Genomic DNA, 24283 nt, shown 5'->3' with positions numbered 1-24283 from the left:
TAACATCTTATAATATCATTACTGTATGTTTGAGAAAGATAATCTTTCTTCATTACTTTTTAGAGTCTGTGTTAAATGTTTGCAAATTATTATCTCAAATTATTTTCAGGAAATTTGCCTACTCAATACATGTAATCATTTTCACATTTAGTAAGTAGCATAGGGTATTCTAATGGACACCATTGGCAGAATGTGTGACTTTTGCACAATTTAAAAGTGTGTAGTGGTAGGGGTTCCTGCAACCCCACAACTTGGTTGTTCCGTTTGCCATTGATGTACCCCCAGCACCTTATGTGTGTATGTGGCTCTCTGGACTGCATGGTTGCCTATAGGGGAATGGCCATGTACACTACCAGTAGAATGCACAAGGCGGCACTCCTCTAACTTTGAAACTACCATTTGTTACATATATTGCCCTCCAGAATGATTGGCATTCAATAATGATTCAAAAATCACTTTATCAATTCATCCTAATCTTGCTTTAATTAAGCAACCATTAGTGAAGAAATACATTTGAAAAATCAAAATCGCATAACAATTAGTGGCACCCCAAGAAAATTGAATTAAGGAACTGTTGATGAAGTATTATCCCAAGAATATTTTACACATTTTAAGTTGGCCTAAGTGTTTTAAGCGGTCAACAATGATTTCCTGTTTCACTGGGGCATGGAAATGAGGTGACCGGATCCAAATCCCTTAGTCACCCGTCACCATGGGAAAGGTTCAAAAGCATTCCATTGCAATAAGGCAAATGTGTGTTGACTTGCACGAGTCAGGGAATGGATACAAGAAAATAGCTGCTTGACTTCCATATCAACAATTAGGGCATTCGTTAAGTAGTTTAAGAACTTCTAAACCATCATGAACCAGGCTGGAAGAGGACGCGTGGCTATTCTGTCAGCAGCCACAGTGAAGAGGATGGTCAGAGAAGTTAAAAAACAAGATCACAGTTTCAGAATTGCTGTGTGTGGTTGCTTCTTGGGGTCACCACATCACCAGCATGCTAGGCAGAAGCCTTTCCTGTCTTCATCGCAAGCTTGCCAGACTTTTGGACTCTCAAGGACACTCAAGGTAGGTTTGGCACATAATTCAAGATGGCTACAGAGAAAAGCACCTAATACCAAGCGTTTAATATGATGGATGATCTGTGACGCTGTGGGGCTGATTGTCCTCCAAGGGCTCTGGCAGTATTGTTAGCATTGTTAAATCAACACCAAATCAAGCTTTTGTCATGGCCATCCCAGTCCCCTGACCTAAATCCAATTGAAAGCCTGTGGGTTGAGCTCAAGAAGAAAGTGAAGAGAGAAGACCCAGAACTCTGCAAGATCTGGAGAGATGCTGCATTGAGGAATGGTTGAAACTCCCTCCCGCAGTTCTCAAGTCTTATAAGACATTACAAGAGAAGACTCAGTGCTGTTCTGTCAAAATGGGGTTGAAAAAATACTAAATGAGGGGGTGCCAATAATTACAACACGTTTTTTTCGGAATAAAATGTATGTTGTGATGACCTGTGACTTTTCTTGTAACGGGCTACTATGGAATTTATATATGTTCGTTATGTTTCCCTTACTCCTATTAATTAAGGGTGCCAATAATTCTGGAGGGCACTGTATATTGCATTTTGAAGCTAGCAGTGTTGATCAAATCTCTAGGAAAAGGAGGAAATCGAGGGCTGGTGAAGAGCATCAAAGCTTCACCACATGCTAATAGAACCCGTATTTCAAAGGCCTTCACCAGATCAGTGATTCTAGCTGAGTAAATTGGTCAGAGGGAGTCAAGAGGGAGTCTTTCGGTAAAACGTAAATGTATTGCAATACTTTAATCCTCCTCTCCCACACAATCAGATACATTACTGAATAGATTTTCAATTCTATAAACCCAGTTGCAAAATGTTGCTTAGGTTTTATCTAACCATGTTTTGGCATGTGTGTTCAACATGAGTTTGTGTATTTCTATCCAAGTAAAAAAAGAAATGAATGGATAAATAATGCCACACATATACAGCCAAGGTCTTAAGAAAGAGGCAATGCCAGGACAACCTAAAATATGCAAGGCTCCTAATAAATCACTCTTGAACAGCACTGGGGAGAAGATAGATGGAGCTGGCACAGTAAATATTCCCCTGGTGGACATGATCTTGGGAAGTAAATCATTCAAATGTACAGCAGGACTATGAAATAACCAAATTGAATGCACATAACTGTACCATACATTTTTTATTTCTTTAGAAAAATTATAGAACAAAAGCAGATCATTGCTACATTTTTTTGTTTGTTTTTGTTTTCTCTCAAATCAATCCTATCTCGTAGCATATCCCAACCCTCTGCAGGCGCTTGTACAGTACATACATCTCCAAGGAGTCAAGAGAATAATAAATAAAATAATAAATAATAAACAGCTTCACAGGAGGGCGGGGGAGAGGTTCTGAAAGGGGTCTCGGACACGTCAAGCTCTCAAACCAGCTTTGCAGCGACAAACAAAATCAAATGATAACTCATTTAAAAAAAAAACATTCCACTCGTTTCATTGTTCGCCACATTCAATTCAAGTTGAGTTAAGTTGAGCTTTTTGAAGCCATCAAGCTTGGCCTGATCCAGTCAAACAAGTCCAGTTTTCTAAACGCAGGAACTTTGAAGGTAACCGGTATCATCTTCTTGCAACTCATGTCCAGCCCCAAACCTACAAATGGGAAAGGGAAGGGGCAGGGATACATGGGAAACCAAAAATGGAGGACAAAAAATCAAATAAAAATAAAAGGAGGAAGAAAGAAGAAGAGGCAACAGCCATGGTAGTCCCAGTCTTTTTGTTCAGTTTTCTGTTTGTTTTTCTTTTTTTTCTTTTTTCTTTTATTGTTTTTGTTTTAAGGGGGGACGAGAGTGTCCACCCCTTTACATTTACACAATGCAGCACGAGCTGGCAAACCAGGCCCCCCCTGCTCCCCTAGTCTTCTCTTCCCTCTCCTCAATCAAGAGTGACTGACACCTGTCAATCACAGCTTTCCCAGGAGGTCAACACGAGAAGCCAAGAGAGGGATAGAGCAGGAGAGATAGATAGAGAGAGAAAGTGAGAAACGAGTGAGGAGGTACGACGGACTCTAAAGCAGGGTGGGTTGGGGGTAGGGTGGGGTAGGCTTCTAGTTGACCTTGTCCTGAAAGATGTAGAGGTTGTTGGTGGCGGCCACTGCAATGATGTTCTCGGACGGGTGCCAGGCGGTGTGCAGGATCTTCTTGCTGAAGTCCAGGCTGTCCACGCTGATCTCGTCCTTGCGCCGCTTGCCGCCCACGCACACCTTGCGCGGCTTGAGGATGGCCCGTGGCTTGCTGTTCTCGCGCGAGGCCTCCAGCGTCACGTCCCGCTTGGTGTTGCGGTCAAACATGCGGAAGAAGTTGTTGTACGAGCCGGTCATGATCACACTGCGCGAAAGACAGGAGAGAGAGCGTGAGGAAAAGAGCTCTCCTAACAGACGAAACACGTAATGACTGTAAGAATGTCTCACGCTTTACACATCTTGTGCTTAAATATCTTAGATATACTGAAAAATACATAACTCATACTACTCATGCACATTGCATTACATGAACATGCTGACTAAATTAAATGACATTGTATTACATGAACATGTGTGTCAAAGCAAAGCAATCTGTATTATGTTGATCGAAACTAATTTCTCTACTAAATGTAAAGAGACCAAGATAGCATTCCCTTGTGATATATACATATATGAGGGATCTTCAAAAAGTATGGAGACTGGTGGTACGGCATTGTTATGGCTCTGATTGGTGCTTACACTCCCTTTCAGCCTTTGCCTGACTCTGATGTGTCACCAGCTGAGAGAGTTTGTCACTTTCCATCTGAGCTCTTAAGTCCCACTTGTCAGACCCTCCAGGATTTTGCAATGTTGCAATGCACATTCAAGGATCTCCCGCAGGTTGCAGGTTGTAATTTTCTCTATTACCACAATATTTCCACAAAAAATAAAATAAATAAATAAACGCAGTCATGGAATTTCTGCATTATTTGTGGTTGCATAAAAATTAAAAACCTATACATTTCCAAAGCAAATTCACTTTTGGCTGCAACAATCACAACAAACCCTTGCAAGAACCTAGTGGGACTAACAGAGTGGTCATGTATGTCACTCGCATGCCAATGCTGACAAACCACAACCATGACAGGACTGGAACTTTCTGTTGCAAAAGTCAGGCAAAATGAACACTAAAACAGCCTATGTCATCCTCAAGGGAGGGCTGTGTATCAGTAGAGTGATTTAGTGCTATTTTCTTCCACGGGTGCAAACTTGTCTCCGTTCAAATCGCCGTTTTGAATCCAAAATATGTAATTTGTGTGATTTGTATAGATCCAATGAGTTATTTTAAATGGAGGGTGGGGTGGGCGTGGGGTTCCAGGTCTCCAGTCACACAGAAGGAACTGAGAACCACCACACCTTCTGATTTGTTTTGGAACATGAAACAACCATGTAGACATTTACATTTAGATGGATGACCTATAATGTATTGGGGATGCAATGCACTTTAATACACGTTTTTGACCTGGATCTGCCCTTAACTGACGCCCCCCTTGCATTACTTTGCTAAAAGCTTATTAGATTTACTTTACTAAAGATTATATTTAAGAATGGCTCTTCCCATGGGTCGAGGGGGGAGATTATAATGTTGATATTATAATGTATAATATTATTATATATTAGCATAAATGGGGTGAGGTGAGGCAGCTGGAAGCCCAGGTCTTGCAAAGCAATTGTTTAGTCATTGGTGATGTGCGCTTAGATCAACAGTAAACACTATGAGTACTGACCTGTCCGATCCATTCCAGACACATTCAAATTTGTCGAAGATGCAGTCGTTCTCATACAGAGAGCACAGTTTACTTCTTAGATAGTCATGCACCTGGAAGACCAAACGGGCAAAGAGTTATATACGTACATACATTCGAATTACATATGTACCTACATCTGTAAACAAAATGTGAAACGCTAGAAAGCCCTGTTCATATGGACTTTTATTTTTGCAAATATTCACAGCATTCTCATTCCAGACATCAAAGGCATTTGTAAGAGATAAAAGGCTTAAGTTCCAAAAATAAAAGCTTCATCTTGTTTCTGCTCCTTCAAATTACAGTTGTCAGATGACACATCTCCCATTACTTGAAAGGACAGTCAAATACAATGCAGTACAATGTTGTATTGTACTGTAATCAATTGTCTTGCCTAGACTTGTCTTGTCTTGTCTTAAACGGTGTCATATTGTGCTGTGCTGTTCTGTGCTATATTGTACTGTGCTGCATTGTGTTGTATTGTATTAGACTGTGCTTATTTTCAGCCTGCCAGTCAATGCTGATGAAAAGTTACCATGGTACCAACTCTGCAACAATTAATTGAGAATAACCACTTTGCTTTTATCAGAGTAAAGAGGTCCAGTTTTCAGGACTGCGTGGGCTAAGCTGGACACCATACCTGGTAAGTCTCCAAGGGTTTGCTCTCCATATTGAGGTCCCACACCTTGACGGTGAGGTAGTCCCGTGTCATTAGGTACCGGCCGCTGTGGCTGAACTTCACGTCCGAGATGGAGGAAATGATCTCGGAGAAGAAGGACCTGTTACTGGGGTCCTCTGGTTCCTCGAAAACTGTCAGTTAAACAGAACAGAGCCTTTGGTCATGACTGAGGTTTAATATAAAAGCTACAATTATGTGATAAAATACAATTATAGCTAATATTTGAGTAGCGGTATTACACTGTGAGAAATACATTTTATTTGTGGGAATTGTCCTTAATCAAATCCTGGCAAACTTCTTTTGCTCTCTGCAGTTGTCTAATGAGCGTTCACACTTCTCCGTTTTCCATTTGCTGCAGAAGAACCTCAGCTGCACCTCTGATTAGCAAAGGGCAAATCTATAGTTCCTCACAGAGAGCCCCCCCACCCCCCCACCCCACCCCCACGACAGCCCGGGCAGACTCACATTTGGAGTGGTTATCGCACAGTGCGGCGGCCCTCATGTCGCACATGCGGATGGAGCCCTTGCTGCTGCTGTAAACGAAGGTGTTGCAGTGGTTGGGGTGGAACTCGGCCGCCGTGATCACCTCCGTCAACTCCTCCATGTTGGCCGGCTTTATGTCCACGACGTCTGGGTGGGGAAGGGAGGGTGAAGGAGCAACAACTGCTAGGCTGGACATGGCTGACCTTTTTAATCACTACAAAATACACTCTCCAACTGACTAGTGGTGATTGAAAAGTGTCTTTCATGTGTGCAAGACTAGAATTATTTCTACTGTTGTGACCTCATTTCTGACTCATACTTGATTTCCCAGTAGCTTTGGGGGGAAGAAGCTGCTGCCGTTGCCACCACCACATTGCCTTCCAGACATTACATTACTTTGCTGAAATGGCGGGAATGGCCACAGAGGGTTTTAAAACTACCCTACTTCTTCTTGTGTGGACGAGGTTCCCGTGCATGCCAAAAAATGATTCACGTCAGGGTTACATTTCCACACAAAGTGGGACAGAAAAGCTGAACAGGCTTACACAGGGTTAAAGCCATTCAATCCCCCGTTCAATTACTAATATAAGCCTACAGTAGAGCAAATCCCTTGCCGGAAGATTTCCCAAAGGACCATGGCAGTATCACTAACGCTAAAACAACTAGCTAAGGAGAGGGGCTATAACCACGGAATTGAGGATGGAAATAGTGTCAACCCAACAACAAACGACACTTCAGGGTCCGTCTGGGAGCTGAGCACAGATATGGCATGAGATCCATCACTGTGTGGCTTAGGGGATCAAGGGATCCCAAGCAGGCCTTCGTGATTGATACAGTAGAATGGGAGCTTGGGTAAATAAGACACTTGAAGTTTGTCCCTCGGGTGCTCCCATACCTTAGTCATTCATTCAGCTGTCTCCTGACCTTCACGTGTCGCCAATATGTCCAGACTCAGTGTGTGTGTCATTGTGTGAGTTGTGGGGTGTTTGCATGTGTGTGTGTGCGTGTGCATGTGCATGTGTGAGTGCATGCATGTGCATTCGGCAGGGTCTTAAGAGTGGAAATCAATAGTGATCGACCGGGAGGAGGGCCTGTCTAAGTGTGACCTGGGCGAACCTTCTTTAAGGCCAAGCACGGCTGGGGGATAACTCCCGGACAGTTGATAAAGGGCAGACGCCCAGCAGCGCATCACTAAGTGGCATGCTATCAAATCTGCATCAAGCAGACATGGCTCCAAGACACGTTTCACATGGCCATTCATTGACTCAAAAATCATTAAGGACAGGAACACCACTTAACTGTGCGAGACCATCATAGTGGTTTGTCTATAATGCAGAGAAGTAAGAGACGTACTTATAATACATGATACATGAAGACACAACATGCTGTGAAGTCACCGAAAGATTCCATGCAATGCCGACTGTAGTTCCTGAAATCCGTCTGTCCTAGATTTGTTCAAACTGAAATGTTCTGTGTGTTCAACCTGCCAAAAACCATTGGGCTGTTGACAATGCCTGCTGCTTAATTACTGCAGGGGCAGAATAAACCAATTTGGCTCATGGAGATTTGATTTTGGCATTTGAATTCCGCCTTTGGAGGACATCTTTTTACTCAACAAATGCATCAGCTAATGACGATTTGTCTTTGATGAATAATGCTAATGATGAATAATGCTAAAGTCCCCAAAAAATTGTGTCTCTGTGACTATTTGAACCAATGGGCAAGGTTTACCAAAAAGAACACCCAGTTCCTAAAAGCTCTTCAGCACAACGACCGTCGAAGTTAAAGACAGCATGTGTTTAGTGTTACTCTCTCTATGTCCCTTCCCTAGTGACTAGGGGGTTACAAACAGCACATTCTGGCTTTTCAGAGGATACTGAAACTCCTGTTGGTGATCTCCAGGTTCCACAGGTTGATTCGCAGATCGTCTGTGGACATGTAGGTCTCGTAGTCGCTGTTGATGGAGATGGAGTTGATGTGGTAGGTGTGTGCGTTGGAGAACACCCGCCGCGGAGTAGCCTCCACCATCAGGTCCATGGGCCGCAACACGGGGACCTGTGGCAATTAGGAGTGATGCAGAGAGGGAGAGGAGGAGAGGGGGAGGAGAGGGAGAGGAGGAGAATAACATTACCCATTGGTCATGTGAACACATGTACATGCTGAGTGGGGGAATTGGGATATCTATTATATTGGCAGACCTTCAGATCTCATCTTCAAAAAACATGCCACACTTGCACTTACAGTCAGTCATTTTCCCCCAGGGTCTGGTTTTATTGCGGATTTGAATGTACAGGGTCTTAGAGTGTAGACTGCTGTCTGGTTTATGAGGGTAAAACATTCTGTAGGGTTGGTCACACATCATTACCCACAGAGAGAGAGAGAGGGAGAGAGAGAGAGAGAGAGGGCGGGAAAGAGAGATAGACAAAGAAAGAGAAGCTAGGAGAACAGAGAGGAAGGGAGACAGAGAGAGGGAGGGAGAATGGCAGAGAAAGAGACAGAGAGTGTTAGAGAGAGAGAAAGTGAGAAAGAAAATGAGAGAGCGAGAGAGAGTAGAAAGATGTTGTCTTGTAGTCAGTAATGGGGAGAGCTGTTCTCAGATGGGAGCTCAGGCCCTTTAATGATGACTTATCTCATGGCCTGCCAGTGGAACACGCACTGCACCACAGGGGACTGGATGGGTGGGGGCTACAGATTGAGTGAAAGACACCCCCCCCCCCCCCCCACCTCAAAACATCACATCCACCACCTCCCCACCCTGGAGCGAGGTTCCCCTGCCAGCTCCCCAGACGTGCCTGGTGGGTCGCTTCCCTCCTCAGACATACCCCCCCTCGGTCCCCCACCCACATCCCAGCGCCCCTCTCTCACTTCAGGCTAATGATGCGACACTTCTCAAGCAACAGCAGGGCACCTCCGCCTCCGCCACCACCACATCGTTACTGCTTGCTGTGCGGGGGAATAGCTGATGTGTACATGTTGGTGTGTGTTGGGGGGGGGGGGGGTTGTGTGTGTGTGTGTGTGTGTGTGGCTGGCTGGCTGGCTGGCTGGGTGTGTAGATGTACAACTGCGTGTGATGATTGTGAGTCAATTACCTTCAATTCATTCTTTTTGTTGGCCTTTAATCGCTTCGCTCTATTCCTTACAATGTTTCTGTATTATGTGTGTGTCTGTGTTTGTGTGTGTGTATATTTTGACATATATGATGCCTAATATTGGATGGAAATCTCTGATGTCTTAAAAATACAGTGGGGTGACTGACAGACATACTTTTGAAATCTGAATAAAAGATCAACGTCACCACCATTATTTTTCACTACACACATTTAGGCTAAATCATTATGTATAATTGTGTGTGCAGGTGTGTGTGTTGGACTGAGAGTGCATAATAGCTAGAATTATAGCACCTAATGATGTCTTCGCCATACCACCAATTTAGTCCTGAATTGAGCAGTATGTGGCTTTTGTATAAAGCCAACCACATAATGCTAACACAATGTCACACTTTGGTTTGACAAAGCTAATCTAGGGTGATTGAAGTCATTATCTCATCATCAATGGCTAATTATGCTGAAGGGCTACGCTAGATTGGGGTTAATTACTGCTCAGGGAACTTATAAGACCGAATTTTATGCTTTTTATCCATTTTAAAATATGCAGTCGGAGATTTCCGGACTTAATAATGACACATACGTATGAATATTTTACACTGAGTGTGGACAGTTTGACTCGTGTAGAACTGATGGGATACAATAAAGCCTCCACTCATACATATGTGAATATAATTACCCTAGCAACAGTGGGTATCCCCTCACAGTTAGAATAATAATGAGTGGCAGAAAAAGAGATATGAGAACGATGGAGAGAGGGGTTGGTAAATATGCTGGCTGTGTGTGTGTGTGTGTGTGTGTGTGTGTGTGTGTGTGTGTGTGTGTGTGTACGTGTGTGTGTGTTCGGTGTGTGTGTGTGTGTACGTGTGAATCGTACTGCAAAGCAAACAAAGCCATGTGCACAAGTAATCCACCAAGGCATCCATTTCCACACTTCGCCACACTTCACCTCGGAACGGTCTGAGGTAAAATCTTTAACCAAACAAACCAAACCGCCCTCACGCTCTGTCGGCTCGGGGCTAGTGTGGGTGGGGTGGGTGGGGGCTTGTGTGGGGGCTACCTACAGCTTCCTCCCTCCGTTATTGACAGCCTCCGCTCATATCCACAAGCTCTTGCTCCCCTCCCCGGAGGAGGAAGAAAATCACTATCACAAGTCCCCTGTGTTGCAGAAGCACTACAGCAGGAGGAGGAGGGCTGTAAATGTTAGCGAGACGCGCACAGGCTGTGGTTAGCAGCCATGCTGGTGGACCAGATGTAGCCTTCAGCACCCTGTGAGTACACCCCAACCCCCAACCCACCTCCTCTCTCCTTTTCCACCCCTCCTCCCATACACACTCTCTCTCTCTCTCTCTCACTCCTCACACTTCGCACAGCATGATGAATGTCCCTCAACACTTCTCTCTCACACAGACTTACAGAGAGAGAGAGACACACACACACACACACACACACACACACACACACACACACACACACACACACACCTTTCACTCCAACTGTAATCCCCCCCAGCGCCTGCTGGTTCAGGCAGGCAGCACTGGCACATGAGTAGTGTGGGGGTGGGGTTGGGGTTGGGGTTGGGGGGTAGGGGAGGGGAGGGGGTGGGTTGGTAGTGGTGGGATGGAGGAGCTGGTGTTTGGAATACGATTTTACACTGAACACATTCCTCCTGCCTCACTGGAGATGCCCACTGAAGGAACCGACTGGAGATGAGACTGGGACACACAGAGGAGCAATACTGTGCAGCTGTGATGAGACCACTGCATGGCTCCTTATTAAAAATGAAAAGCCACAACACATATTAACCAGAGGATAGAACAGAGGGAGGGAGGAAAGTCAATGCTATAAAAAAAAGATATTGAGATACCGTAAAAAAAAAGAAACAAGAAGGAGAAAGAGAAAGAGAGGGAGAGAAAGTGAGAAATGGAGAAGAAGGACAGGGAGGGAGCGGGAGAGAGAGATGGTGAGAGAGAGAGAGAGAGAGGGAGGGAGCGAGAGAGAGAGAGATGGTGAGAGAGAGGGGTGGAGAGGCAACATGCACACTAATGGGCGCTCCCTCTCCGACGCCTGCTTGCCTGGCTGACGGTCATTGGTTAGCTGTCTTACAGCGAAGACAAACCATCTGTCAGCGGCCCCGGCCCAGCACAGTAAATGCAATTATGCCCCCGGAGTGGGAGTTCAATCTGCCGGCAGACCTCCACACCACCAACACACAGCCACGCAGCCGGCAGCAGCAGAGGCAGCAGACATGCAGGCATGGAGGCTGGTTTCTCATGGAGAGAAGGACTGGTGGAACAGTCAGAGCCCCAGGCAAAAGGGTTGCATCACTCTCCCGCATGGCATAACCAGACCCCTCTCTCTCTGTTTCCCTCTATCCCTTTCTCTCTCTCTCTCCCTCTCCCTGTGCTTCCAGAGCCAACAGACAGATTTGAACTCGGAACAGAACATGTGCTGCCTCAGGAAAAAAGACTGTCGATATATAAAACTGCTATAAATAGCTGAAAATATATACCAAAAACACAAAAAGATGACTACAATTTAGGAGGAAAATCTTCTAAAAGGAGAACTGTTAATGCACCCCGTGCGCTGTAATGTGCTTATATATTCAGTTGTGAATGTGAGCGTCGTCAGACAAAGGCTGCAGTCTGGCCCATCCCTTCCCCACGCAGGATTAATCCCCAGGCAGACGCGCCTAAGCCGCCCGCTTCGCCAATCCAATATGGAGACTGTCACTTTGGGTGCCCGTAAATTCACCAGGGCAAAAGGACACACAAGGAGAAGGAGGGGTGGGTGAGTTGAAGGGGGGGGGGACATCGTCTGGTCATGGGCATCCCTGTGTTGCCACTGAGCAGGCATGATATCGGTGTTACCGATGCCTGTCTCGGCCAGAGTGGGCGGACGGGCAGCTGGGAGCTATCACTGTCTCTTCGCATCAGGACAGCCAAAACCAGGCGAGGGCTCAGCAACAGGAGAGGTAAGGAGAGACGGGGGGGTGGAGGGGAGGAGGGGAGGAGGGGAGGATGAGCGGACAGAGTATGGAGGGGTGGGAGGGAGATTAGTGCAGTGACAGCTCATTTGTTTCCTCCAGTGTATTCCGTTGGTCCAACTCTCACCCCTAGTAATGTGATTCCGATTGATTGGAGAGGCATGCATCACACAAAAGGGTCAAATTGGGCTCAGCATGGAAAATGGATGAACAGGGAGAGAGATGGGGAGAAAGATGGAAGGAGAGCTGGGGGAGGGTAGTGAGAGAGAGACAGAGAGAGAGAGAGAGAGAGAGGGAGCAAGAGAGAAAGACAGGGTGAGAGGTGATTGACAGGGATTGGGTCTGATGGTAATGTTTATTCTCAACCTCCAGACTAGATCAATACAGTATTTACTGAGGAATATGAGCCATAGAGCTGATGCAAGACATGCCTGCTCCAAAAGAACCAGAGAGAGAGCAAGGAAAGACTTCCCTTTTAAAAGTCTTTATTTAAAACACCTTTATTTGAAAACCATAAAAAAAAAGAAACATTGAAAAGAAATCAGTCAATTTCAGTCCAGTTGAAATGGTAACCATCCCCTCCCTAACACACCATTTCTCCCTAAACTGAGCCACATTCTTCACCATTATTCTTCACCACTATTCTTGTTTCCAGCAGAGAGCAAGAAAAGAAAGAAAGAAAGAAAGAGAAAGAAAGAAAAAAAGAAAGAAAGAAAGAAAAGCCCAACAGGAAGAGGGGCCACATTCCCTTCACCTTGCGGTGAGCAAACTCCTTTCCAAAGCCATACCACCATGCCACCACTGAACCGAGAAAAGCACGTCAAATTGAAAAAAATCAAACCTGCCATGTTTCTTGAAAAAAAAAAAAAGATCAAATCAGTCATCAAAAGGCTCCCTGATTAGCCTGGCTAGAACACACCAACCACAAGAAGAGCGACAAATCCATTTGTCACAGGGCTGGAGCACTCGAGCTGCAGCTGTCCAACTGTCACACTCAAAGATGTGTGCTTTCTCACTGACGCAACAAACCCTCAGCTGGCTGCCACTGGAGGCACATCTTTGTTTATTGTTGTTCTTTGTTGTTTTTTTCTCACCGCCTCTATTCCTCCCAGTATCACATTTACACTGACAAAACCCTACGAGAGACATGTGTGTGTTGTGTGTGTTTTCTGTGTGTGTGTGTGTGCATCACATCATCAACATCTGATGTTTTTCAGCTGCCCAACCGTGAGAGCAAGTCTGGACAGATTCGAATCGCCCAGACTCTCTATCTGTCCAAACAGGCAGAAGTGTGTCTGTGTGTGTCTGTGTGTGCCTGTGTGTGTCTCTGTGTGTCTCTGTGTGTCTCTGTGTGTCTCTGTGTGTCTCTGTGTGTGTGTGTGTGTGTGTGTGTGTGTGTGTGTGTGTGTGTGTGTGTGTTTGTGTGTTAGGCAATGGGAGATCTGGGAATCTGGGCTACGGATGTGACCTCACAGTCACCTCCTGTCCTTTGGGGAAGGTTAAGACAGATGGGTCACCACTGGACTCGTCTAATTTCAGAATGGTGGGGGGAGAAGAGGCGGTTCTCCTCGGCAGGATGTTGGCCACTGCTCCTTCCTCCTATATCCCCCTGAGAACCCCCCCCCCCACCCTCCCCCAGCGCTCCTCGGTCTCTGTCTCTGCTCATCCCTCTCACCACGGCTTCATCTGCACTTGGCGCGAAACCAAGCGCTGAGGGAGGCATCTGATAATGCCCTCCCCCCTCACACACACACACACACACACACACACACACACACACACACCCACCCACCCACTCTCACTGTGGGGGACGCATGGCAGGGAAGGCCTGGCCTGGCACAGGACTGCATGGCACCGCATGGCACAGTTGCCAAGGGACAGCAGGGAGCTGCAGGCTTCGCCCTCATCTTCAGCCAGAGCAGTGGAGACCCATGGAGGGCATCATCCTCATGACCAATAAACAACCAATTGTTTGTTAAGATGGGACCTGGGGTCTTTCTTGTGCTTTGGAAATGCTTTGTGTGTGTGTGTGTGTGTGTGTGTGTGTGTGTGTGTGTGTGTTGTGCTTTGCCTCTGATGATGACTAGAAGTCGTTTCAGCGATAATTAGCTTTGCCTTTCGCTTGAGATGTGGTCGCGTGATTATCACTGATTTTTGTCTCTTCAAATTCTGCATAATCACATTCTGCCTCAATGCAAAGTGCTCATTAACGTGAAGTGCAGTTTCACACAGCTTTTGTTCTCATAATGGCGGGAGGAAAGGAAACCGTAAATGATACAGGTGGTAACGTCTCCCGTGCTGAGCCGTAATGGATGCTGACACTGGGCACTCACCCGCAGAGATGTAATGGTGTTGGGGTCCCGGATCCTGCCATCCTCATCCTTCAGGTTGTAGCCCTCTGGTCTCTTATCTCGCTCACTGATCTTCCATAGCTTCACGGTCTTATCTGTAGAAAGGAAAGACAGGAGTCAGACAGAGAGAGAGAGAGAGAGAGAGAGAGAGAGAGAGAAAGAGAGAGAGAGAGAGAGGAATAATAAAGGGGGCAGGAAGAAGAACATGAGCAACAGCATGCTTCTGACAGAGGGGGTGGGGAGGAGAGGCAGGGGGATGGGGATGGGTGGTGGTTGGGTGGTGGCAATCTGTCAGGCCATTGGCCAGAGGCCAACAGTTTGAGAGGGAGTGAAGCTGGCATGAAATAAATGGACTGGAGCAATATGTACCCCAGATCAATATCCTCCAATTAACCTGATTGAGCCTCCTGTTGCCTGCCTTGCATGCACTTCAGATGTGTCCAAAGATAGTACTCCCCATGCTTCCTGCTGTCAGCTCAACTGGCTGGGCAAATTTACAGTGCTAATTAATTTGCTGTATGTGTGTGTGTGGGGGGGGGGGGACTGCAGCATGGCCTGAGGTCAACACAGTGATGAATATGTGAAACTGTAACTGGAAGGTTGCGGACGACTAGCCGTGGCACTTTGGAACCAAGCCTGGCTCAGCATTACCTAAACTCCTACACTTCCCAGTAAAACCGCCGGTCAACCAGGCGAGGGGAGGGGTTGGTGGTGTTGGGAGACTGCCCGTTTAATTCCCCTGATGGCTCCATAAAACGTCGACTACCATAAACAATTACGCCTCTCGAGAACGACAACGAACATCACCACCAGATGCTCTGGGAGTTCTCTGCATAATCCTCCTTGGCTTGTCCCAGAAGGTGAGCCTATTTCGGGCGCTGAATAGGAATGCGATAGCCTCAGTTGACGCCTCTGCACACTGAGCAAAGCATAACCTCGTGCTCAGGTCATACACGACCAGTCCTTCGAGGAGGCTCCATTCTCTCTTGCGTGCCTTTCCCATTCTCCACCTCACCTCACCTCAGGGTTGAGCTGAACTGCGTTTCTCTGCGAACTCTGTGTTTCTCTTTCTTCACGGCTTAATTAGTATCCATATCAGTATGCAGATGTGCACTCTGACTCCATTAGTATTCAACATGGCCACTAACGGAGGAAAGCTAGCAGACAGAGCTAGTACTCTTAATGGAACACTTAAAGATGCTGACAAAGACAGCACACATATACACATATACACACAAACACACACACACACACACACACACACACACACACACAACACAACACAACACAGCACAATTGTACATGCAAAGAAGAAACAGCAACTGTTCACACCGTACATACCATCTATACAGTAGAAGACATTCTTTGTTCAAACTAAACTCGTCAAAACTAAATAGCCCATTTCCAGTGTAGGGTCATTCTTGAATGTAACATAAGGTCCTATTTAAGTTTTTACCAATCCAATTGGCCACGGGCCCATCAATCAAATGATATGCAAACAGTCTAACTCACCATTGGTAGAGAGGAGGAAATAGGCTGCATTCTGCTGTGGCAGCCAACGGATCTTGTTGATCTTCTCCTCGATCTCCAGGCTCTTCAGGTAGTCGAACTCAGGCTCGTGGCTCTGAAAGGTGCTGTAAACATTGTACTCCCCCCTCCGGTGAGGCTGATTCTTACTCTGAAAAGACAAGGCAAGACATTGTATGAGGAGATGTGTGCATATCTAACCCAAAACTGGGTTCAAGTGCTGGGTAAAAAATATGTAAATGACAGCAGCAAAGTACATGTACAATGCGATTCACTCAAATATGTAGTCTATACTCAGTGATGTTTCAGTCACTGTCACCTATCCTTTTTTCATCATCATTTTCAAAATGACAGCAAACAATATGCAGTGCCTTTTGGCCATGGTCTGTTCTAGTGCAATCAAAATAAAACCTGCTACTGCTTATCGTTGGCAACGAGAAATGATGCACATGCACTCTCATATACTCCAATGACAGTGTCCAGTGTCGGTTTGCATATTCACAATGCAAATTACGTGCACTGACAGAGCAAACTCAACCTTTTTTTCATGTGTGCAGGTGAATGTTTTCATATGGTTATGAAAATAACTAATTTAGGAGTGGCTTCTGTAAAGCTTTGTCTTCTGCACACTGTATGTTTTATTAGGGTACACTTTTGAATTTAGTGGTTTGCCCTGGTGTAATAATGTATTATTAAAATGTATTATTATTATTATTATTATTATTATTATTATTATTATCGACCACAGAGAACAACTCCAGACCACAATCAATAGTGCATGGAGTGAAGGGCCGGTGTTGTTCACTCAGCGATCCTCCAACGTGAATATGGTACACGAGGGCCTGGCACAGCCCATAGACAAGACAGACACATGCACAGATGGCGTCAGCCCCGAAACAGAGAGTGTGTCATGGAGCAGTAGTCTAACCCACAGCTCAGACACTAGCGCTGCTGATATCCAACACGACTGCATTTTCAGACAAAGCACACAATTGTGTTTGGGCACAATATGGGACGGAAGCAGAATTTACAACTGCAGTATAAACAAAACCAGTTGTAATATAATAGTAGGCCATTGGAGACATTTTGTAGAAACATGCAAATGTAGTTACAGCCTGTACGTGAATGTGAAACTATAATGTGACACATCCAAAAACACGTGCTTTCCTGACGCAACAGAAACTGACTAAAGGGATGATGCTTTAATTTCTCACAATGTCTTACAATCATGTCTTACAAAAAGGGCTACCAGTGCAATAACCAAGATCAGTACATCGCACGGATATTGCTAGATGTGGAGATAAGCCTGTTTTTTTTTTGTTTTTTTTTTAGAACATACCAACCTAAACATGCCTACATCATAGGGTAGAGCACAGCAGATATTGTGCCCATGTCTAATGTAAAAGCATTAAGGTGTGAGGCTACATCAATAGCAGCGGAGGAGACCATGGGAAGCCCAGCGTCAGGGCTCTCCACTCAGGAAGCATCTAAATCAATAGTCCAAATTCAGATGACCAAACAGGAGGTGAATGCCTTAATGGAAACAGATTTCTCCTCGGCAGGGGGCAGGAGGTTCAGGCAGCTCTGTCTCTCCACAAAGGAGAGGTGGTGGTGGGAGGGAGGGGGGGTGTTGTCGAGAGAAGGAGGAATATGAACAGAGGGTGGTGGTGGGGGTGGGGGGAGAGAGTAGGGTCCTCCAGTGGCGGTGGATTAACAGGCACCATGAAACATCCTTAAAGCTGAAAAGGGGAGGGAAGACAAGTGAAGAGGGATCTGCTGCCTGCCTGCTTGCCTGCCGCTCGGAGCAGACAAAACCAGACAAAATATTCCAAACCAGACTAAATATTCAAGGCATTGTCTAGCCTTGTTGCCCCGCTTCTGTAACTGAAGACTACACTCAAATACACTCAAAATCCGATGAAGTCGGAGACCAACAACATTTATCACAATTACCAAAAAAATTGCTCAATAAAATAAATATTTGACAGAGTAGAATCGAATTAATGGAAATAATTTATAACCACTTCATGAATATTTAAACAACATACACTACATTAAAATGTTATTAAGATGAGATACATCTTATATGCCCTGACTATTAAGCACCCATGATTTGACAATTATTACATATTGGTTAAATCTATCAGAATTCAATCACTCTGTGTCTTATGAATGACCCTTTTTTATATTCCTGAGTGCATACATGAGATGGTGAGAGCCATCTAAAAAAAATGTATTTGAAAACGCAGAGTATTTATACCGATTATGATTTTACAATACCACGGTAATAACAACAGTGAAAGGTTTCTAATAATGGACGACTTGGAATTCGATAATACACCACAGAACCATTTTCTCACATTTGCCCTTGCCCTTCCTCCAAAGGAGGTTATCTTGGCTGGAGGGAGGAGAGGCTGCCAGCAGGCGATGGGGATTTGGGATATGACCTTACCTCCTGTTCTCTCTGGAACACCACCACACGCCCACCTTTATCCCCGGTGGCCAACAGTTCCCCAGTACTGTTGAACTCGACGGTGGATATGATGTCAGCTGCAGGGAGAGGGGAGAGAGAAAGATGCCGGTTAGGTTTTACATTACGTCTGCCATGTGGTAGAATATCGCTTGTAAAGGCAAGGCAAGTTTATTTATATACAATGGTATTTCAAAGTGCTTTACAGATTATCAGATAAAAGAACAGAGGAAAATAAAAGATTAAAGCAGAAGAGTGCATTATATCAGCTAAAGAACAAAACAAAACTGATCAGGGTTGGTTATCCAATAGCACTACATGTTAGCAAGGCTGAATCAAATTGCCTTGAGGTTAAAGCTAGGATTAACCATCACTTGAATAATTTGTCAGCATTATCTTTTGGAGTGAATACATGCACTGTTCCCCCCTAATGTTCCATGTAGCTGTGATAAAACATGATACATCTGTATCTCAATATGGCACATAATTGCTGCACCAGGTGGAGGAGAGCGAGGGAGAGAGGGGGACAGAACTGGGCTTCAAAAGAAGCCGCTGCAGAACCTATTTTAGGACCAAGGACACTGAGAGCTGTCAGACTCAAAGCAGAAAAACACTAGAGCCTGAGCACACAAAAGCAGTACATACCAGAGCCAAATAACAATAGATGTGACTACCTATTAGCACACAACTGCGCTGAACATCCAGAGCGCCTCAAATGTTCTTGAATGCTTGGAATGGGTTGCTAACATTTAGTAATAATCAACCATTGCTTAGGTTATGTGTGATGACATGTTCTTTTTTCCTTTTGTGGAGGATGCAAATTACCTGTGCGCTCAAATCTCTACCCCCAACACATCAGCATACAAGCCATCCCTATAAACAAATGTGCACAAGCGCATGCGCACACACACTCAAACAAACACACATACACACACTCCAGACACACTCAAACACACATACACACACTCCACACACACTCAAACAAACACACATACACACACACACTCAAACAAAACACACGTATAGACACACACACTCCACACACATTATCTGTCACCATTTCATTGATATGCAAATCCCACCACCACATTTCACTGTCAAACTCAGCAGCCGTCAGAAGCATGCTCCAAGCCTGACAATGGCTCCCAGCACAGGAAGCCCTGAGAGAGAGTGTGCGGTAGCCGAGATAAAACAGGATTGATTCTCACTGGCCAGGGCTGGCTTTCAATAACAAAAATGTCGCATCCCCATCAGCAACTATCAGATACGCCAGCGAGATGTAAGAAAGAGACCGTTCGCCAATGTTACTGCTGACCCCTTGGTATTGTGACCCCCCCCCCCCCCCCCCCACCTCCCTAAAGGGCATATTCATATCTTACAATATTAAAGATGGCAGATACACGCTCACTTGTGTCAGCGTGTGAGAGAACTTAGATAGTGTAACCGGTGTGACATCCAGACATGATAGAAAGCCAAAAGAAGTGGCCAGTGTCCACGTCCCCATAGTGTTTGCCTTGATTGAACCTAATGTTATATGCGCATCTGTTAGCAATCTAGCTCAACACACACAATCGCAACATGAATATCGCCCAATGCTGTTATCCCAATCTCACCAAGGTGTGTGTGTGTGTGTGTGTGTGTGTGTGTGTGTGTGTTCGGGCCACATCAAAGGGGGGACACGGCCGGCTGAATAACATTGTGGGAGTCGCCGCGGCCAATAGCAGCCCACCAGGGGCCAAGAGAAGAAGTAGGGCAAACGGGGATGTTTAATTAAGCCAGGGCTCACTCTGGGGAGCGGTGTGCGATCAGCGGCGGAGAGTGGGGAGAGCAGAGAGATGCTAGCAGGCAGCGCGTATCTCCTGCCAGTGCCAGCGCTGTATCTGTCTCACGCCCCCACAGCCTCAGGAGGGGGGGGTGGGGGAGGCTTGGCACACCCCTACCTCACCCCACACTCCAAATCCCCCTTCTGAGCACCAAGCACCTCTTTCTTTTAAGAACATTCCGGAAGGATGGCAGAAGAAAAACAACAGAACCAATAGCAGAGGTGGGGTAAGAAGAAAAAAAACTAAATGAAACACTCTGGCTAGGAAAAGAGCTGCGCTAGCTGCTACCATTAGCCATTACCGTGCTAATCCGCTGTACATGATGTGATTGCCTGCAAGTGATTACTTTGCTCGGAAATAAATCGGTGGAGGAAAGGTGTGTGTTGATTGTTGGGGCTGTGCTCTCACTCGGGTGTCCTTACGCAACCTGAAGAGATTCCCTCTCGCATGTCAACACACCGGATTGATCCGACATAAACAGATCTGCACCAAACACTGACGCTGTCTCAAACCTGCCGATCGGCACAAACTCAACACGCTACTACAGTCCTATCTTTCCAAACAATACTGCAGCTACTTCGACATGGATCGTTCTTTCAGGAAAACAAAAAATAACAGTCTTTTGTTCTCTGGCTCGCCTGGTTTAATTTCCACCACCCCCCCTGCGCCCCCACCCCTTATTCTGATCTGGTATCTGGAGCGCCGAGGTGTACAGAGCAAAGACTCGCAATCAATTTCCTACCTTTGACACATCTTCCTTGGTCTTCCTCAAGGAGATGCATCTGTTTTAGAGGCAGTGGGATGCACTGTTGCTATGCAATCCGTTGGCGAGGAAAAAGGGCATTCGCTCTGCGCTCACTGCAGCTCTCACTCTCTCTCTCTCTCTCTCTCTCTCTCTCTCTCCTTCTCTCTCTCTGTCTTTCTTTCTATCTTTCTCTTCTCTCATTCGCAGGTGTATTTGTTTGATGCTGTGAAGGAAATCAGATCTTTTCTGTTCCACATCCTTCACAGAGCACTAAGCCCTCGGAAAAAGCTCCAAGGCTTGGAGTCACTCGTACAAATCCAACAGCTAAACAAGAGGAGCTTCCTGAATATATCTTTTGTCCCTAGAGGAGATCGTCATAAAATGTGATAGGGAGAGAGAGAAAGAAAGGGAGAGGAGAGTTAAATGGAGAGTGAGCGATTGACAGACTAACAGAGTGAGAGAGAAAGAGAGAGACAGAGAAAGAGAGAGACAGAGAGAGGCAGAGAGAGAGAGAGAGAAAGAGAGTGAGAGAGAGAACAAGAGGACTGTGTGCTTGCTGTTTTTCCCTTTAACCCTGATACACCTACGTAGGCTTTCTCTCTCTAGCGCGCACACACATATGTGTCTGTGTGTGTATGGGGAGAGAATATAAGAGTGTGGTTTCCATGACGACCCTCCTAGACTACCGAGCAGGGCTGTGTGCCGTTCTTGCGAGAGACTTTGTTCTTGGGGAGTGGAACTGGCAGTCCACAGCATGACTGTTTAGTCTTTTACACACCTCATTTTTACTAACAGGTATAAGCACACACAGTAGACTGCAGTGTCAAATCTGCTCCTCTATTGTCTCCTACTCTGAGGCAGGGGTAACAGTAAGAGTCTCCAAACCAGCAAACCATCTTCCACCGAACCACCCAAAGACCATAACTGCTTTTTCCAGCTGTCCGTTCACATTATATAACTGTTCTAATTTTTGTTAATTGAGTCAAATCTGGCTGGCTTAATAGAGATCAGGTAGCCAGAGCACTAAGCCACCCTTAAGCTGTTTTTTCTCAGGTTGTGTTCTGTACAAACTGACAACTCGACACACTGACCATCAAATAAAAAAAAAAACACCTCTCCTTCAAATCTAGGTTAGCCGTCTATGTGAGCGAAATACAAACAGACAGAATAAACAGGACAATTGGCTTGAGCAATGAGTGAGTGAGAGTGAGAGTGAGAGAGGGTGTCTGCCATGGTACAAGGTTAACAATGGTCCAACTTGGCAAACGTTTGCCCACGATGACAAAGGGGAGCCATTGTGTGTCCCCGGTAAAAAAGGCTGTCCTTTCAGCCTGTCAGGGGACATTTAGTCTGAGCTCTTGAGCAAGGGGAACTCAGCCACAGGTCCTCTGAGAACCCAGAAGAGGCTGCTCCTTGTCTGCCTAGCATGTTCCTCGACCATATCAGACAGTGAAACAGTGCTGCTGGTTCAGAGGGGGGGGGGTGTCTGTCTGTGTGTTTGTGTGTGTGTATGTGTGTGAGAGAGAGAGAGACCAACAAACATAAGGGAAGTGAATATTTGGATTAGAACACATGCACTCATACATATGCATAAACAGAAATTCATATGTGCTTTCTACCCACACACAAACACACACACTCAGAAAGACGGACAGAGATTCCAGTTTTCAGTTTCTACGAATACAGACACAGATGAGGCTTTTAAACATTTTCTGCAGTAGAATGAGCCGTTTGGTCACAGATGTGTACCCTCAGTAGAGATTTCATCAAGAACACATTGTGCCTTTGTATGTGCGCGCGCACACACACACACACACACACACACACACACACACACACACACACACACACACAAGCATCAGCACACAAACAACAGCATTCTGTGTGCTTGCCAGGATGTTTGTCTATTCATCCTTCTGTGTGAAAAGCGCAGGAAGGAGAGACGGACGTAAAGGGGACACACAGAGAGTAATTATGTCTCCCTCACATCCCTGTGCCTGATGGAACACACTGAATTCCAAATTATTATTCTTTCACTCCGAGACACAAAACACGCTGACCTAATTAGGCCCCTGGAGTATCTTTTTTTTCCATTCCCGGCTCCGAACCTTTTACATCCTGCTTGCCAACGGAATACACGATCATCAAAACGCGACCTGGAACCAGAGCACTGAAGGGTGTGTGTGTGTGTGTGTGTGTGTGTGTGTGTGTGTAGAGAGGGTGGGTGGCGCAGGAGTGGGTGGGTGTTCTAATTTCAGAGGAAGTGAAGAAGAGGGGGAGTTTATGGCTGGTCCTGCTTTTCAGTTGGATTCAGAGAGGCTGTAGTCTCATCACATCAGTCTTTCTTCAGGATATGTGTGCATGTGTGTGTCTGTATGTGTGCGTGTGTGTGTGTGCGCCTGTGTCTGTCTGTATGTGTGCCTGTGTGTGTGTATGTGTGGGTGTGTGTATGTGTGGGTGTGTGTGGGTGTGTGTGTGTGTGTGTGTGTGTGTGTGTGTGTGTGGGTGTGCGTGTGTGTGTGTGTGCCTTTAAGTCGGCCGGTGAAGTAATAATGATGTCAGTGAGGAGCGCTGTCTGCATGAAGCCCTGGCCACGATGGGTCATTAGTATTCTCAGCCTGCTCGGCAGGGGAATCAGCGGACATGACTTGTAATGCTGAACTAATTCTATTACAGCGCTGTACATGTGTGTTCACATGTGTGTGTGTGTGAGTGTGTGTGTGTGTGTGTGTGTGTGCGTATGTTGTGTGTGTCTTTGCGTATGTGTGTGTCTGTGAACACACTGAAATGTGACATGAGTTAGTGATTGAAGAAGGAGAAGAAGAAGAAAAAAAACAGCAGCCGATGGAATGGCAGGTGATAGAGGAGGAGAAAGACTTGAAGTGTGAAGGGATCATCTTTGCCACAGCACCCGTCTATGTGTGTGTATGTGTATGTGTGTGTGTGTGTGTGTGTGTGTGTGTGTGTGTGTGTGTGTGTGTGTGAGATTTGTGTCATGTGTGTGCTGCTAACTGGAGTGTATCAGCTTTGGCAGCCCTGATACTTGAAAAGCCGAATCCCCTCCAGCTCGCTCCCCACACCATTATTAACACATTAAACATCAGACCCGGCGAACGGGGGGGAAAAGCCAATTAATGGAGGCGAGCGAGTGTGAGGCAGGATGAGTGCGAGGCGCCAGGCCCTTTGTTCTTTGATGGTGCCCCCAGTTAGCGTGGAAGAAAGGAGCCAGAGACACGTATCAGAGCGCACGAGCCTCGCCAGTCACAGGATAGAGGGGGGAGA

At 45.9% G+C, this 24283-nt stretch overlaps 1 protein-coding gene across 3 annotated transcripts in view; it reads right to left on the bottom strand.

Moving 5' to 3' along the window:
- Positions 1 to 2197: 2197 nt before the first annotated feature.
- Positions 2198 to 24283, bottom strand: part of ppp2r2bb (protein phosphatase 2, regulatory subunit B, beta b) — an 87898-nt gene continuing 65812 nt past the window's right edge. For 2 of the 3 annotated variants that reach the window (XM_012829964.3, XM_012829966.3), the window contains exons 2-9: positions 18416 to 18513; positions 15949 to 16114; positions 14419 to 14531; positions 7873 to 8050; positions 5978 to 6142; positions 5474 to 5643; positions 4816 to 4907; positions 2198 to 3413 (exon numbers count right to left, since the gene is read on the bottom strand). In XM_012829964.3, coding sequence (XP_012685418.1) covers positions 3134 to 3413; positions 4816 to 4907; positions 5474 to 5643; positions 5978 to 6142; positions 7873 to 8050; positions 14419 to 14531; positions 15949 to 16114; positions 18416 to 18513 — 1262 coding nt within the window. In that variant the 3' untranslated portion in view covers positions 2198 to 3133. Of the gene's footprint in view, positions 3414 to 4815; positions 4908 to 5473; positions 5644 to 5977; positions 6143 to 7872; positions 8051 to 14418; positions 14532 to 15948; positions 16115 to 18415; positions 18514 to 20998; positions 21453 to 24283 lie in introns of those variants that run through there. The other variant, XM_031571957.2, reaches the window with a different exon arrangement.

The sequence above is a fragment of the Clupea harengus genome, chromosome 8 (genome assembly GCF_900700415.2).
Source record: "Clupea harengus chromosome 8, Ch_v2.0.2, whole genome shotgun sequence".
Classification (NCBI taxonomy): domain Eukaryota; kingdom Metazoa; phylum Chordata; class Actinopteri; order Clupeiformes; family Clupeidae; genus Clupea; species Clupea harengus.
Note: the sequence above shows the minus strand (reverse complement) of the source record. Positions and strands in the feature narration are given on the sequence as shown.